The sequence below is a fragment of the Rattus rattus genome, chromosome 8 (genome assembly GCF_011064425.1).
Source record: "Rattus rattus isolate New Zealand chromosome 8, Rrattus_CSIRO_v1, whole genome shotgun sequence".
Classification (NCBI taxonomy): domain Eukaryota; kingdom Metazoa; phylum Chordata; class Mammalia; order Rodentia; family Muridae; genus Rattus; species Rattus rattus.
This window is the reverse complement of record NC_046161.1, coordinates 19,927,551-19,945,559: the sequence shown is the minus strand read 5'-3', so window position 1 is coordinate 19,945,559 and position 18,009 is coordinate 19,927,551. Positions and strand designations below refer to the sequence as shown.

Genomic DNA, 18,009 nt, shown 5'->3' with positions numbered 1-18,009 from the left:
AGCCTACCCAGAGTAGTTGTGGACTAAGAGTCATTCTATGAACTTTTGAGGAGTGAACCAGGGGAGGGATTTACCTGGAGAAGAGTCTGAGCCAATACACAATTGTACAGAAAGTCCCAATCACCATCGGCTGCAGTTGCATCCAGGCCTCATTCCATAACTTGGCATACATGCCTACAGAGACTGGGAGCCACACTGAGATTGCTGTTTTCCAAAAGTACAGCAGGAAGGATGGGAACAGCTGTCGACTCTCCAAAACCAAGTTCCTTTTCTTCTTGGACACTGAGTTGGCTGCTTTCATAAAGAATCAGAAGGACCCCAGCGTCCTTGACCACACGATGAAGCTGGACCTCAACAGTGATGGGCAGCTAGATTTCCAAGGGTTACTCAACCTTATTGACAGCTTAGCTATAGCGTGCCGCGAATCCTTCCTCTGGCTTTCCCAGAAACGTTTCTAACCCTCTCCACTCCCTTCCAGCCACCAGGTTATCACCTCCTCTAACCCGCCACCCCATTCATCCCAGCATTGAGTCCTCCACACTGACCTAAACACGTGCAGCCCACGCCTGCTAAGGAAAATAAAACAATGTCATTTTTTTAATGTAAAAAAAAGGATACCTGTCTTAGAAATGATTTGCAGGGTTATATGGGAATCTAAACCACAGAGTTCATAGTCAAATGGTGAGGGCAAAGATTATAAAGAAAAATGGCTATCAGCGAAATGTTTATGAATGAGCTGTTGTAGTATCCCAAATGAGGAACTTGAGGTGACATGGTCATGGTTGGTGAGAACTTTCATTCTAAAAATACAGACTCATAAGGTGAGCTGAGTCTGAGACATGGAAAAGAGTCAAGCAAATGACAGGAGGGAAGATAGGTTGAGCAAAGGGTGCTTTTTGAGGAGAGATCTTGGCTGTCCACACATGTGCATGATGGGCTCCAAGCAGACAAGATTGATAATGAGGAACCAGAGCTGAACTGGGAAAAGAAACTCTTAAAATGGGACATGGTCTGTCCTGGGTGTTGTCCTAACCTAGAATTCTTGGAGAAAAGACTGCCCATCAAGATCTTCTTCAGTGGCAACACCATCTTAACAGGTGGCAGCATCAGATGTCTGTTTCTTCCCAGCAACTCCAGATAACCATGTAAAATGTGTTTCTTAGTTTAGTGTCTAGGACATGTTCGATGACTGCATGCATATTTCTAGTCTGTGCAGAGAGGATTAGTCAACTGGTTTGGAGTGTTTAATCAGCAGTGCTGGGAGCCATAGACTAAGCGTAATTGGATGTGTTAATTTCCCATCCCCTATTGCTTTCAGTCAGTAAGGACTTGGAGCATGGAGCTATGTTAACAGTATTATGAGATTCAGTGGCCTGGTTGCCAGGAAACTCTACATTCAACTAGCAACAGAAATACCAATGTTCCTTATGCACCTCAACAGTAGCTCTTGTGACTCTTTCTTGGCACACAAGAGGATGTCCTTATTAACCACAAATGAGGTAGATTGGAAGCTTTGAAACAATTAAATTCTGAGGTTCCATTTGAATTCCCACAACACATCAAGCCACAGCTGTTAGAAATCATCTGAAACCCTATTGTGCTTTGAGTCTATGGAGTAATTAATATTTGCTGAATAAACAAACCAAGTGTCTGCTATGTACGAAGAACTAGGATTAACATTTAAATTGCTATTTAATCTCTAGACTCTTGAGATAATAAAAACTAACATTTGGATAAATCAGATCCAAATCTCTACAATCAAGTAGAAGTCAAGCTATTCTGTCCTTCACAGCCCACATGGAATTGATTTCAGTATTTTTCCTAGTACAATCCACCTGTGCTTAAATCGCCTTAATAAAATGGTGTAATCATAGCTTATAGCCCTTGCCCATCCCCCTGTGTACTTTACCTCATCCCTAAACTACCTATAATACCCAGTGCAATGCAAATTCTGTGTAAATGATTGTTATACTGTACTTCTTGGAGAATAATGACAAGAAAACAGGTCTGTATGTGTTCAGACTAGACCTTTTGTTACTAATTTTTAGTGTTTGGATGTGGGTGCAGAATCCGCAGATATGGAGGGCCAACTGTAATTACTGTAAAACAAAGTTAAAAGATAGTATTCCTCCTGATGATATATGCAATTGATAAAACTAGAGTAGTAGGGATGTGTTGTTTCCCTTCCCCAACCCCGGAAGGTGGTGTCTGAGGGATTCTCAAGGATAGACAATCTCACCTCAGACTCTGATATTTTCAGTTTATTTGGGAGGCTGGAAATCAAACAGCTAAAACCAACAAAGCATAAAACATGGTTTGCTGACATGTGGAAGGCAGAGGCAGATGCAAAGGCCAGAATATAAGGCTAAAAGCCCTGAAAAAGTAGAAGAGAGCAGGAGGCAAGAACATACAGGAGAATGTAGGGATAGCATCCAAAATCACAAAGTCTGAAAGCACCATTCTTCATGCAGCTAAGTTCTATGACAGTTGATCAAATTGTGATGGCTAATGAGTTAGTGTGCACCCAATTCTCACAGCTGGTCATGCGTCCTAGTTTCCATCTGACCTCTCGTTTTCCTGCCTCCACTCCTAGGTCCCTCATGAACAATGTGAGTCTGGAAAGGTGACAGATACACCTCATTCAACATCAAGTCAGTCACGGCATCCACATCCTGAGATCTACGGATTCAGCTGTGTTTGGCTCCGCCTGCCACTCTCATCTAAGTCTGGGATTTCAGAGGATCTCTCTCTGGTTACTGCAGTAGAAGCCAGTGCTCTAGACCAAGTTATTCCTCTAGCCTGATGCCCAACACTGTTGTCGACTGTTGTAATCAACTTAAATACAAGCTGTTGGATACTCCTGGGAGGAATTTCTGTCTCTGTCTGTCTCCGTCTGTCTGTCTCTCTGTGTGTCTCTGTCATTTTCTCTCCCTTTCTTTCTTATCATGTACACATTTAATAGTAAAGCCATCATTAGCCATATAATTTAGAAAACTTGGCGAGCCATATGTGCTGTGATAAAGTGTAGTGCTATAGACTCTAAGAAGCCGGTGAGAAAGTATCTATTCATCAGAATCTTGGTGGCAGGCATTCTTAGTGTCTGCTGCACAGAATGGAAGAAGTTACTGTGAGGCAGGGCAGAAGAGCAACAGAAAACCCAGGATAAGGAGATGGGAAGAAGGGATAAAAGTACAAAGAAACAACTGTAAGGCCTTTTGTTTTTTCTAAGGTCTGAAGCCGAGAGTTTTAAAGTATACAGTTCAAATTCAAGATCATGAGTTGCACAGGGTACACTGAAGGACTGGCGGCATGGATGGGGATGTCATGGACTCCGCTCTCACATGTGAGGCAAGAAGACCATTCTAAATGCGTGGGGCCCTTCTGGTGGCAATCCACGTCCAAGGACATGCACAGAAGAAACCTTGCCTTTTGCCTGCTTGCCCCTGCTCTCACTGGCAAATTCATTTATCCCATTGTGGATGTTGATGTTAAATTCAAGCCAACAATCCTCTAGAAATTCCCCCAGGCTCCCAGCACCAGATTGGGCACCTGGGACATCCAGCCATTTGAATGAATTAACTACTATATCCTTGGCCTCTCCAGTGTGAAGCAGCCATTTTTGGACTATTGGACTACTCATACCGAAGCCAATTTCATAAATGATGTAGACTGATATAGAAATAGATATAGATATAGATATAAATATAGATATAGAGAGATGGGGATATATGTGTCATCCTCTCAGTCCCTATCCCTTTGGAGAACTATGACTAATGCTACCCCTATTTGACAGACGTTGTTATCACAAAGGCATCTGTATTTAGAAGACATTTAGAATCTTTCTGAAGGTAAGAGGATGCTGATAGCATCGCTGTTAATTAAATGTTAATGTTCTTTGCTCTTGTTAACTTGGCTTCATGGTTATGACTGAAATTTTATTATTCAAGCTAGTAATACTTCTTTCCTATATTCTAGCCTTGCATTTGATATATTTACTCATGTTTTTCATTTTCTCCCCAAACAACTTTGTTTTTTAAAAACCTTCACCATGTCATATTTGTCATATAACTATCATATATACTATGAATCATAAAACTCAATATGTATTTTTAAATGTATATTTTCTTAGTTTTTATTTTCTTTTTAAAGTTTTATAAGCCGGGGCAGTCTTTGTTTATACTCAATATTTATTCTATTGATTTTTTAAAAATTCAATTCCATAAATGTACCTTTTCTTAGAAAATCCTTTAATTAGAGACATCATGTACCTGCCCAACTCCCCCTAACTTTACTGACAAAATAGTCATTCCTTTCTCTATTTTGGCAATTTTGTACTATTAAATTCACATATGCCTCAATATTTCCTTTTCAGGATAAAACGTTTTTCATTATTGATCTCAGGCCTGTTGTACTGACTTTGTGCTGCTAAGTGATGTTTCCTGGTAACTTCTGAGGGAGTTGCTGTCCCCCTTTGTTATTCCTGCTCAGTCTCTGAGCTTTTCCTCTGAGTTCTTTCCTACTTTTCAGATTATCCCTGTGCTATAGGCTCCTCTGTTGTGTGTGGTTCAACCTTAAGGTATGCTGAGCAGGTGGAGAAGTTTTGAAGGAGCCCGAGGGTGGGGGATGGCCTGGAACAATGTCATGCCTATTGCATTTAATAACATTTGGATTACCTTGTTACTAAAAGCCAATTTTTCTCTTCCTTCCCTCCTCCTTTAGTCTTCTAAATTTCTTCCCCTCCTTTTCCCTCTCTTCTCCTGATCTAGGAGTCTATGTTGGGTTGATCATCCATTAGTAGGTCCCTGAGAGACTTCAGTCATCAGAGATCTCTTATTACTGTGTTACAGTGTGTAGCTGACATAGAAAATAGACATTAAAACATGGTGGTTTGGGCTTGCATGTTAACACAGCCTAACTTAGCTTAAATATGATTAATGAAGAAACGAATCAAATGGTCAATAGACAGAACAACTTGTTTTGCAGAATTAACAATCTAGAAACTATTTTTAAGTTTTATTATTGTGCTAATAGTTTCTATGTTCTTGAATATCTTTTGCATATTTACTCAATTTAAGCAAAAAACTCACCAAAATATACTGGATGTGTTAGAAAGTAAATCAAATTTATTCTTGGCCAAAAAGCATCTTCTTTTGTATCTATTCTTTGTTTTGCTCAAGGCTAGAGTCTATAGGAGCAGATGATCACAGGAAAACTACATTTGAGCACACACAATGTTCTGTTCAATTATTTATTAACTTGTGGAATGGGTGAGCAAACACTGGTTCAATATCTGTATATGAATGGAATTCCCAAGTTATTGAGCAAGACTCTGGAGCTACAGAATCAATTTATTCAGTTTTTATGCATGTAATCAGTTGATTAAGGAAAAGGTTTTAATGTCACGAATGGAGATTAAAGTAAAGGCTAAGAATTAACTAAACATGCAAAGTGTAAACAGAATGTCATGAGTGGGGTGGTGAGGCCATTAGGGGACACTGGTAAAGAGCTGCTTGAGAGAGAGGAAGGATGAACCTCCTTGGCTTCCTCGGATTCTGTCAAGGTTCTACTCAATTCTTACTCCTGCTCTACCAACCATTCCTTTCTAAAGGAGACGGTTCTTCTACAACAGAATTGAAGAGGGGAGGAGTTCCATGTAATTTCTCTGTTTCCACAGTGGGCAAATTAGTGCTGTTGAGGGAGTGGAAAGTTAGAAACATTACAGAACCTGAGAAGCGGAGAACTTGGATGGTTATGTGGAGAATCTGGGAGGGTGGAGAGCCTGAAAATCTTCAAGTACTGAGATGCACAGGTGCAAAAGGTGGAGAAAATGATAAGCCAGGTATCCAGATGTAAGGATCTGAGAAACTGCTCGTCCTCGTGACTCATCCAAGATAGCCTCCTCTTTCTTTTCCCTATAACAATGCTGTGCCTAGAACGGCCACACCTAGTCCTTCACCGAGTGCAGGGCATTGTTTCAGGGTTGGAAAACTTGGCTAAAAAGCCTTGTAAGGTACTCAGGAGTGCGCAGCATGAACTGGCTGTCCTCAGAACAGGAAAGCTGATTTTTTTTTTTTTTTGGTAGATTTCAGCTTGAGATTTTGGGAGGCTTTAAAAAATCTTGGAGGGCTATAATAGAAAAGTGAAGCACTGTTATGCTCGCTGTCCCCCATAAAATTATTTAAGTACATTTTTTTAAATACCTGAAATGAGGATCATCTAAAAAGTTAAAGTCTTTTCCTTCCTCTGGGGGATGAGTCTTTTTCTTCTTCCTCAGATACATACAAATTATGCTGAACCTTTTGTAATCTAGGTAACAGGATTAAGGAGCTGGACAGAGCCAGCTTCTTCTGTACTACCCAATTGTGAAAAACCCCAAATGACTCTTTGGCTCTTTGCTTCATTTGCAATCCAACACCTCCATTTCACTTGGCTTTTATGGCAATGAAGTTTTTAGCTTAAAAGTAAACAATGCCCATTTATAATAAAACACACAAAAATGATTTGGCTTTCCCTCATACAGCTAAAATCCTGAAGGCAGGAAGCTGCTGCCCTTGATCTCTGGGGTTCTTTAGTTTTCCTCTTTTGGTTTCAGAATGGCTGGTTCAGCTGCACACATTGTATTTGAGCTCAAGGTAGAAAGATTAAGGGAAAGCAAAAGGCCGGTTCCCTTTCTATTTTTTTTTTCAGGTTAAAAAAAGAAAACCTTTATTTGACATCTCAGAGACTTTTCCAACCATTTTTCTCACGTCAAGGTACCATTAACGGTAAAGAAAATTCAGATGAGTATTCAGGGGAAATGTCAAGGTGTGAGTTGAAGCTGACTCCAGGGCCCCTGAAGAGCTGTTTCCAGGAGCTTGTTTCTTCCTAGGTTCCCTCTCCAGGCTCTTGTCTTGTATTCTTCTCAACACAATTCATGTGTCCCACATGTTCACAGAACCACCATCCTTTTTCGTCCTCACTGCATATTCTAGTGTAAAGATTCCGAGGAAATGTACATGCAAAAGGCTTCCTGCAAAGCATGCTGGGAAGGACCCTTGGAGAACCTCAGAACTCACCCAGGAATTCTTTGTCAAGTGACCTTCAGCACAGTGCTGAGTCCATGAAAGGATTCACTCTCTCGAAGACCCCCAGGCACAGCTGTTCAGAGGGGGGACACAGTCAGGGACAGCTGACAGTCTTGTCTTGAGCTTCACTTCCAGAGGCTGACACAGGACAAGCACAATATGCAATGTCACGTACATGTCTTGAGGAGAAGAAAACCATTGAACCCGAGGGAACAATAAAAACTGTTCTTGTTAAGGAGATACAAGGAGATGTTGGAAGAGGGGCTATTTGAACAACACCCTGTGGCCCTGTGACACTTATTGTGGGCCACACCTGCTGTCTAGTTCCTTCCATTGTTAGCTCTGTGTTAATGTTTCTTTTTGGGTCCCTCTGGAGCCTGAGCCATGCTTTCCTTACACAGTCACTCAGAATTTATGACTTTAAATAAAGCAAAGTCTGTGAAAATTACTCATGGTATTATATTTTTATTGAGGTGTAATTTATGCAAAGGCAAAGTCACCCTTTTAATGTACAGCTCGGTAAGTCTTGATATGTGTACAATCACTGAAATCAAAACATAGAACAATTCTATCATGCAGGAATGTTCCCTGAGGGTCTATCCTACCCCTAGCCATGACAACTATTTGTTTTCTGTTATTGAAAGTTTGTGTGAAACCAATGCCTTCCTCAGCTACCACAAAGGAAGTTTCTCCTTGTAGTTGATGAGAATGAACACAGAGACCCACAAATGTGTAGACAGTGAGATACTTCTGGGTACTCATTCGTAAATGGGACGTTTTCATCAAAACTCCTCTCCCCAAGGCTCAGGGATTTATACAGAAGAGGAGGCAGAAAGATCATAAGCATCAGAGATGATGGATGACTCCGAGAAAACAGTGTCTTCCAGACACAAGACTGAAACACATATGGAGTCACAGAGACTGAGCGGCACACAGAAGTCCTGCACAGGCTCAAGTCAAATGGAATCCAAGCCCTTCCCTTTCTCGAAAGGGAAGTAGATCTGGGCTCCCAACCCTAATCAAGAAGCTTGTAATTGATACCTGCTAGCAAAGGGGAAATCAGTTTTAATGCCACTAAGTATATCAATCACACTCTGGGGCAGGCCCACACTCCTGGAATCATTCCACGACACCCCCCTCCCAATGCCTGTGGCTTCTTACTCTCCAATCTCACACTCCCAGTGAGTGGCTGAGCATGCAGCTCTCATATCCGCATGCGTTTTCCCTGAATCTCAGTGTTATCCTGATTAAATGCTCCAAAGTAAAGTCTTAAGGTCTTAACTGTTAACATGTTTTTCTAGTAAAACATCAAAGAGTTCTCATTTTGGAGAAAATACAAGATTGTTAGCATAAGGAACCACCTAGCTTCCTAGGTAGAACATTGGCTTTCTCTGAACTTCTTCTTCACCATTGCTTATAACCCCAATGAGCACCTTGCTTTGGTTTATCTAATTGACAGCATCTTCTTTCAAACTGACAAGGGAAGTGGTCATCATTTGTGCCTGTCTCCCCAGGTAGACAGAGCTGCCTGAGGGTCAGGTGTCTGTTTCATCCAACTGTCTACCTCCAGTGCCTAGCATAACACTCAGTGAAGCATGTCTAGGATTCTTAATTTAGTAGAGCAAAAGGCACTCACCAAAATGGGAAGGGAATAACATAGCCCAAAAGATTGGTTTCTGCAATACTACCCTTTGACTTAATTTTAGATATGATATTTATTTAAAGTTTTATATTAACTTTAATAAGAATGAGGCATACTTTCTCCTTTCATGTGTGTTAGGAAAGAGCTAAGAATCACTTTTAATAACATTTTCTGAGTTTCTGCATTTGTTTACCTGCCTCTTAGAGCACTAATAACTCCTCTTTGGCTCTCTAGTGCTTGCACAAGGTGCAGTCTACAGAAAGCATCAAATTTTACAGACAGTGAGTGCTTTCACAGTGCTGGGAGAGTGATGTTGACGGACTCTTCACAGAAGAGCAAAAGGTCAGCGGAGCCTAGAGTTCTATCAGAAGATAAAAGTTGGGGGAGACACCTGGTACGTTCAGTACAAAAAGCGAGAAGAGGAACCCAGAAGGTGGCTGGGGAAATGTGAAAGGCCAGGAAGACCTGGGTCATATTCTGCATGAGGAAGTAAAGCTAAGTAGCCTACATGAAGGTGTGTAGGAAGCATATTTCCCATGCCCATCATGAAGGGATTCCTGACCCACTAAGATCACTGTGAAATCCTGAGTCATATCAGCCTTAAAGCAGCAGGAGATGAGGACCATCTTCCGTGGAAGCTATGTAAAAATACAGCTACAGCTTGGCATGCTTGTCACTGTGATATCAAAGAAAAGAACCTGAGGTGTATTAGACCTCTGAGATTCTAGGCTTGATGTCCCGTTTCTGCAGCATGTACTTCAAACCTGATATCAGTTGGGAATTCTGTTTCCCTTTTGATTTTATGATATTTCATTTGTTTGGGAGTCTCTTTGCCTTCAACTTCTCTCAGTCTTCATTTTCACATGTGGTTAGAAAAAGTAAATGCTATTTTAACATCTCTAGGAGCCAAGAAGAAGTTCGAATGCTGTAAAAGGACATTGTTTTACAAATTGAAAAATGCCAAGAAAGCTGAGAGATTCATCACATTTCAGGAAGGCATCCATATTGCTTAGGTGGGGAAACAAGAACTGGGATTATCTCTTATACTTTTATTATGACCTGGGGTAATTTTTCTATATGGTAGACTAGAAAAAAAAATCTCATTTCTTCCTACAGTAGAGACATATGCACTTTTTGAGCAAGATAGAACTTCTCATCTCAGCAAAGAACCCTTGATGGAGTGACTGTTAAGCTAATAACACAATGAAAAAAGTAAGAAATGGCATATTTCCTATATATCTTTATCTTTTCCTAAAATTTTGATAGTTTAACTAAAATTAAAACAGAGAGAAAAAGGGTGATGTATGCTATCAGACAGCAGTGAGCATCATCTCTGGACACACACTTGGTGGTACCGGTCACCACCAAGCTCCAGGTTCCCTAGGGTCTCCAAGCTTCTTCTCTCAGATAATAGTGACACCTCATAGGTCTGCAGGTGGTATCAGGAAATAGCATAAGGATTACATTCTGATACTTTAATTGCTAAAATTGAACACTGTTTAAGCCACTTGACGCTTTTTCAAAACTTCAAGCATTCTATCCCTTAAGTTTCTCAACAGAGGATCATCTGCTAAAGCTTTAGTCAGATGGGGAAACCAAGGCTGGAGGAGCGATGAACAGAGCAGTTACACAGCCACTAACAACACTCGAATTGAGTCTCCGAGAAGTCAGCTACAGGGCCTGTGCTCTCAGCTTCTTTGCTCTTGAAACTGAATGAAGGAGAAAATTTGGGAATTGTCACTGGACTTAGTGATGAGTCAGTTACCTACCCTTGCAGTGAGACGACTGAAACACAGAGAAACTAAAGAAAAAAACACCAACGTGACCTTCTCATTCATTTGAGTCTGTAGCCGTAGTTTGAAAACTACCACCCACTATAAAAACAGGAAGTTATTTCCAGGATGCTGGGATGATGCTTTGAAGTATCAATGGATGTGCTTCTTCCAAAGACAGCCCATGTACTTCTTTCCCTTGGTATATAACCCTCATTGTACCAATACAGAATATTCTAGAAACAACCCAGTAATAAGCATCTGAATATGTCACGAGGAGTACAGTAAACAGTTTGAAGAGAAGTGACTTTCCACTGCAAAAGAATGTCTTCAAAGTCCCATCCTAACTGGAAATCTATTTACAATTGATACTGCCTAAAATGTGAAAATCTATTTACATCAATGAAATGTCACTGGTATAGTGGTTTGAATGAGAATGACCCCCATTGGCTCATCGATTTGAGTACTTGGACATCAGGGAGTGGCCAGTGGCCCTATTTGAAAAGATTAGGTAGTGTGACCTTCTTGGAGGAATTATGTCAATGGGGCATATGTTGGGCAGTGGACCATGCCACCAGACAGAAGAACTAACAAGGTTGTAGCAAAAGTTCAGAACCCCATTTAACTAAAAATTGAGAACAGCAGGAGTTAAAACTTGTTCCTAAGCAGGTTCCTGTCTTGGAGCATTTGATCACTACAAGCCACTAGAAAGATCATGACAATCAGTTATGTAGGGACAATATCTGAATGCCATCCCCATGCAAATAGAGGGCCCCTAATGTCTCAGACTGAGCCAATGGGAAGATCTACCCCTAGATCCCATCCCACCCCAAAAATGTTTATAAGGTCCCTGTGCACAAGGAATAACATGCACCAGTTATGTCACCAAAGATTATCTGAGAGTCTCTGTCTTACTGAGTTCTAATATTCTAGGGAAGAGTTTTCTCTCCCAAAGCATTCATCTCTGGACCTCAACTTTGCCCAATCAGCAGGGTATCTGCTTCAGTGCAGCCACTTCCTGCTTAGTGGCTCTGGCTCCTAGTTGCCTGCTGTATTTCACTGCCTGCCACCAACTCTGGGCAGTGGCAGCTACAGAAGAGGCTTGGCAGCCCATCTTGCTCTGGCTTCCCTTCAGAGAGCAGTTTTCATCATTCTGATCATGCCCAAAACCTGCAAAACCTTTGGTTCCTGCTAGCCTGGCTAAGGATTCCCAGCTAGCTGCTCTCTCATATGCAGACCAGCAGGGATGAGCTTTGGGGTTTCAAAAGCTCCAGTTACTCCCACTGTCTCTCTGCTGCCTGTGGATCTGGATATAAAAGTCTCAGCTGCTTCGCAACTTGCTTGCCTGCATGCCACCATCTTCCTTGGAATGCTTCCCATAATGATGACGATGGACTAAACATCTGAACTTGTAACCAAGCCCCAATTAAATTCTTACTTTTATGAAGTTGCCAAGATTATGTTGTTTCTTCACAGCCACAGCACATTGACCAATAATTGGGCCTATCAACCATACTTTGGGGCAGGCTCAGGAGTAGTTGGCCAACACAAAACTGACTCCATGATTTTTTAAAGGAGTGTTTTTTTTTGTTTGTTTTATTTTACTTCGTTAGTTTTTGTTTTGTTGTTTTTATTTACTTTGATATTCAGTTTTGTGCATGGGGCGGGGAAGGAGGGTAACAGGAAGTTGGGTATGTAAGGAGGTGTGGAGAGTCTAGACTAGAATTGTTGGGGATAAAAAACATGATCAAAATATATTGTAAGAAAAAGAGTAAATAAAATAATATAGAATAAATTTCAATAAATAGATTTAAAAGCTAGGTACACACACACACACACACACACACACACAATGTGTTTTTAATCATTTAGATCAGAGAGTTTCAGCCATAAATATGGAAGAACACCACAAGAAGTAATTATCCCAGCACTGGAAGGATGCTGGAGAGGCAGGAGTGTTAGATGGTATAGGGTATGGGATATGAGGAAACATGAGGCAGAAGTAATTGCATTGCTCTTCCTTGTTGGAGAGAAAACTGGATGACAACACATGCCTAGCATGTGAGGAGACCACATGATAAAAGGATAAACTAGGCTCTAGAGTCCCTAAATGACATTACACACACACACATACACACACACACACACACACACACACACACACACACACACACACACACAGTTAATATGCATGTGTTGGGAAACAAGGGAACAGAGACAGAACCACTGTTTCCTGCAGCACAGAGCTGGCTAGAGATGATGTCAAATTTCCATTCTCTATAAGGTTATGGAGATTTGGCCAGCAAAGAGAAAAGGAAAAGGAGAGACTCAGGGACCAGGAACCTGAAGGAACTGTCACAAAGGGACACAGCCCCTTCTCCAGAGTCAGAGCCAGACAGAGGTCCAGAAAAAAAAAATGGATGTTCTGGAGGGTCAATAAAATGCCTCCTTTCAGTTATTGCCCTTTTGCCCTAATGCTAACCTGGTAGGATGAGGCTCCAACCACTGCCGTGCTTTCCATACCTATGTGGAGGTTGTCCAGGAAGAGAGATAATTTCCTAAAGCCAGTGCCTGAACAAATCCTTCCTGGACTGAAAATCTCTCCAATGACTAAGTTTACTCTGAATTAGTCAAGATTATGCCACTTGATATTCTACTTATTAATAATGCAAAAAATTTAGCAGAAGGCAAGCTCTTCATGCACTAGTAAAGAGCTGGTCAAATGGTATGCCATCCTCATGAAGTTATCAACAATGCTTATGTCTAACAGGACTGACTGTATGCATGAGTGAGTCTACCCAGAGTGGAGGCTTGGCCCACTGGTGTATTAGGTCTGCATGGAAGAAGCAATTAGGAAGGGACAGAACATTAATAGGCATTTGCCTGAGTAGTGCTAAGTAAGACTTGCCCTTAGGGACAGCCATAGTATTAAACTGGAGAACTCAAGTGGACATGGGAAAAACCAATTAGAAGAGAATTTAAATGTACATGATGGGCTTTAGTGCAGGCAATGAAGATGCCAGGGCTTATAGGTTATACAATAGGTAAAGAGGGGGCTTTCAGAGGAGCAGACAAGTCAGCAGGAGGTATTGAACTGACAGCTACTGAAGTTGGAAATGCTGGCACAGGGCGGGCAGATGGGGTCTTAGAAGGAAGCTGTCTGACTCAACAGAGCTTGCACTGCCACAGAGGCTTAAGTGCAGTTTTGGCTGCATTGTATTGATAATTGGGGCAGGTCTGCTACAGTTTACTTTTGTTAGAACAAGGGGAAAGGTCATGTTTAGAAAACTGCTAGCAGGACAACAAGGCAGAGAGGGTGGGCACACACAGTGAGCATCTGAGTCCCATTAGCTCGTGGGAGCAATCATTTACATGCAAACAATAGTTAGACTAATTGCCTATCATTTCCAAGTATGCACTGAAGACGGCTTGATGGAATCTCATGATTAGGTAATGTTTAACAGTCTTAGTTCACATCACCCTCCCCCCACTTACCTATGAGTAATAACACTGAGTTTGAATTGCATTATTTTATAATTTAGCTAATTTAATGATTCAGATCTATCTCCCTCCCACTTTCTTTAAATTAGATTTCTCATCACTCACCAAGTTCCAGAAACAATGTTAACAAACTCACCTGTGAGATGAAAGGATTTTGTGTGAAGGCTTTTGCCTTTGTCTTGTTTTTGGACAGAACTATGTATGCTCTAAGTAAGGTACTTGAAAACTGGTGGGTTCTCAAAGCCCAGATAATCTCTCAACACTACAGCTTCTCAACCACAGGAGGTTAAGTGAGTGTGACATGTGAGGGAGAGGGAACCACAAGCTGAAACACACTAAGACTGAAGTTCACCCAAGGCCTTGTTTGAAAAGTCTCAGACTACAACTGCTTGTCTACATGTACAGCTATTGGGGAGGTCCAAGGTATAGGTGGGTGGAAGGCAGGCACATACCTGACAGCCCTTTTGAGTTTGGGAGGAGTCTGACATGTTGTCGGGAGGGTGAGACAGTGAGGGCTGAAGTTAAAATGGGATAGGGGGTTAGAAATGAAATTAAAAGGTTCTAAGTTTGAGGTAAAAAGAGTCAGAAAGCCAGACACAAAAATGTTATATCTTTTGCCGACATGGTTTTGGGTCAGAGAAGAAAAGGAATGGTCAGCAGTTCCAGAAGTGTGGTCTGAGAAGGTTGAAACGACAGGAGTCTCTGATTGAGTGGGTGGAATTTCCCAGGACTTATCCTGACACGGAATCAGACCTATTATTGACAGAATCTCAGTCATGGGAATCCAAGAATGACTTTAGTCCCACTGGCTTTGAAATGAAGTAGGTACTGGGTGAATGTGTTCTTTCCCTTTGGTGAGTTCACTTGGAAGAGCTAGGATGAGGATGGACTGGCAGAAAGAATGGCCTATCACCAGGTTTCCTCACTTCTTCCAAGGAGAAAGGTAATGTATTGCCCATTCCAACGAATACTGAGGATGAGAGAAGAATCTTATACACTAAAAAAATGCTCCAACTGTTTATCAAATGTGTCTAGCAAAATGCTGGGTCCAGGAGAGCATGTGCCACCAATATAAGGAACTCAGAATCTGTAGCAATTCACCCAACAAATACCACAGCAGGAGTCCTAGACAGCTTTGTGAAGTAATAAGACGAAATGTAGTCCAAGAACCCCAGGAACTCAAGGGGGCTTGTGAGAGGTACTTGGGAGAAGCAACCCCTGCTGAACCTTAAGGACCAGGCAGAATTAAATAAACCCAGACAAGACGGAAGCCAGGGGCTTATTCCATGAGTGTGGGAATGACATGGAGTCGCACAGCTTAGCTCTTGGCACAAAGTTGAACAAGTGCCTGTATCGTAACTACTGTTTTTGGAATTTCCCCACGTTGACTCCTCCCAAAGTTTATTTATTTTCTTTCATTGCCCTCCAATTTATGTTTCTCTCACTGCTTTCTGCAAAGGCACTATGAATTAAAGGGACATATTTAGGGAGTAGTAAATAGGGCACACTTTTGGCATTTCACGTTAGAATTATGTAGCATAAAACGAACCACAACTAAGAAGGGTTTGACTCACAGGCAGGCTTCTGTTTGAACAGCGTAACAGAACTGCTTGTGCTCAAAGGCAGCTACAGAATAAAGTTCTTCTAAGGTTGAGGCTAGGTTGCCAAGGCTTCCCTCCTCATTTTTGTGTACCTGAAAATTTCTGCTTTAGTCAATGAATAAATTCCTCACAAATGAAGCAGAACAGTGAACCGCTCTCAGTTCAATGGGTATAATTCCTTTTTGCTTCTCTCTGTGCACTGGCCACTAGCCTAACTACAGGAATGAAACAGAGGGTGCAATTATCCAGTGTCTAGGGACAATGACATCTTTGGGACAGAGTGCGCAAATAATAGTGGAGGGACACGGTGCAAGGATTTGTTTGTGTGTTCAAAACATTTCCTCAGGTGGGATTGAAGATGGCAACTAAGCCTTCCGCAGAGAATGTTTATTGCCCGAGCCTCAGAATAGCTTTATTGATGATTATTGCCTCTTTGGGAAGGGGGCAGTCTCCTCAGTATGCTTGCTGTCATGTTTCATATACATCAAAGGCAACTTGGCAGTGGCACTGGTTCCTGGGCAGAGCCCAAGGTTCCTCGGCACAGGAAGCCTGCTGAGATCCACTCTGGAGTGTGGGCTGGTTTCAGAAAAGGCAGTGTTCAAACAGTAGTCAGTGGTAATGAACTCGAGCTTCAGAACAGCTGTGCTGAGCATGTGTGTGTGTGTGTGTGTGTGTGTGTGTGTGTGTGTGTGTGTGCACGTATGTATGTGTTTGGGTACGTGCGTGCATGCATGCATGCATACCCAGGTTAGGTGAGTCTGAGGGTCTAGGTCCCCTCAAGCCAGCAGTATTTCACTCTGGGACTCCGCACTAAAGGAAAAAGCTGTCTGTCTCCCTGGAAAGCTCGCAGCTGAAAGTTTCATTCTAAGAGTTGGGAGCGAGAGGTGAACCAGAGAGTAGAGGGCAGATATCACAGTAACCATACGTTTAACTGTAAAGCCAAATCATCTCAGGAATACCAGAAATTTATTAACAATAGCAGCAAACACACAGTAGTGACTACGGTTTATCTGAAAGAATTCTCCTTTGGACATGAAAGTCAGGCAGAGGACCTGTGACTTAGGAGGATGACTTAAAGGAGCCACGTTAGGCAGGCCAGGTATGAAATGGGCCCCATCACCCAGGGTTTTCATGTGCAAAATAGCAAGCTCATATTTTCTAGACGCCTGATTTGTTTTTGTCTACTGGATCTTTCCAGAAAACATGGGGCAATACTAGCTTAATGAGAGAGTTATGGTCCTCACCAAATTCAGATCCATTTTATTATTTAATCTAGGCAGCTACCTGTGCAAACACTACCAGCACCAGCGACAACTCAACAAAGAATGTGTTTCTCACTAATGTTCCCTGAGGAGGCACAGAAAAGGCAGAAGGGTCCTTCCTGCCTTCTACTCTCTCTTGGTGTCAGTCACTAGGGATGTGGCTTTCCAATCCTCTGATGTTTCAAAAACAAAAACCAAACTTAACAAAAACAAAACAAACAAACAAACAAAACCCACAATAGTTCAGGGATCACGCAGTGAGAAAAAATGTCTAATGGAAAACTTGCTATTTTTGCTAGAAACAGATCCTTCACACACTACTCTAGGGTTAACTACAGTGCTCTCTGCCAGTGGAACGTAGAGTGAAATATCGCATTGGTTAGTGTTACTGACAAGTGGCAAGTTTGCCCAGAAACGGAAAAAACATATCACATCTGCATTCTTAAGAAACCACAGTAACACTGAGCTTTGAAAACTATGAAGTCTAATTAAACTTATAAGGTTGGGATTCCCCTCCTTAGTTAAAAAAGGACAAGAAAGGGGGAGGGAGGGAGGAGGAAGGGGAAAGAGGAAGGAAGGAGAGAAGGAAGGAAGGAAGGAAAGAAGGAAGGAAGGAAGGAAGGAAAAAGAAGAAGAAGAAAAGAAAAATGAGAACCATTCCTAGCAGCAGCTAAGACTCTTTCAGCCCTCTCCAGTCCCACCTGTCCAGCATTTAAAGCCAGGGCACTTACCTTAAAGGACGAGTAGAAGGAACCCCACTCCTCAGCCACCAGCGCTTCAGTGAAAGTCACGATTTCAGTGCAAGCTACAGGGGAAGAATCTAGCATCGGCACAGTCTGGTTGGCGTGAAAGCTGCCCTGTGTGAGGTTGGCCGGCATGGCTCAGGCAGGGTCAAGTCTTATGTCTCTGCACCTGCAGCCGGGTGAGAGAGTTCAGTTAGCCAGGGCGGCAGCAGCTGATCGATTGTTCAGTGCCTCTTCTGCCTCTCAAGGCTTCTGGCTATTGCTCACCAGAACGGAGGCACAGAGCCCTCCCTGAGCCCACCTCATTGAAGAGTTCTGCCTGACAACAAGGAAGATCCACGTGCTGCTCTCTCCTCCGCAGTTATGATCCTGCAGCCGGCACAGCCCTCACCATCCCACAGACCTGCCCAGTGTGGCCTCATCC

General features: G+C 42.2%; 2 protein-coding genes across 3 annotated transcripts in view; one reads left to right on the top strand and one right to left on the bottom strand.

The window, feature by feature from the left end:
* Npsr1 (neuropeptide S receptor 1) overlaps positions 1-17,720 on the bottom strand; it is a 406,607-nt gene extending 388,887 nt beyond the window's left edge. For both annotated transcript variants that reach the window (XM_032911286.1, XM_032911287.1), the window contains exon 1: positions 17,574-17,720. In XM_032911286.1, coding sequence (XP_032767177.1) covers positions 17,574-17,720 — 147 coding nt within the window. The remainder of the gene's footprint in view (positions 1-17,573) is intronic.
* On the top strand, positions 171-458 carry LOC116907126 (protein S100-A11-like). Its single transcript, XM_032910101.1, has one exon. It carries the CDS (start codon positions 171-173, stop codon positions 456-458), a length of 288 nt encoding a protein of 95 aa, XP_032765992.1.
* Positions 17,721-18,009: the final 289 nt, after the last annotated feature.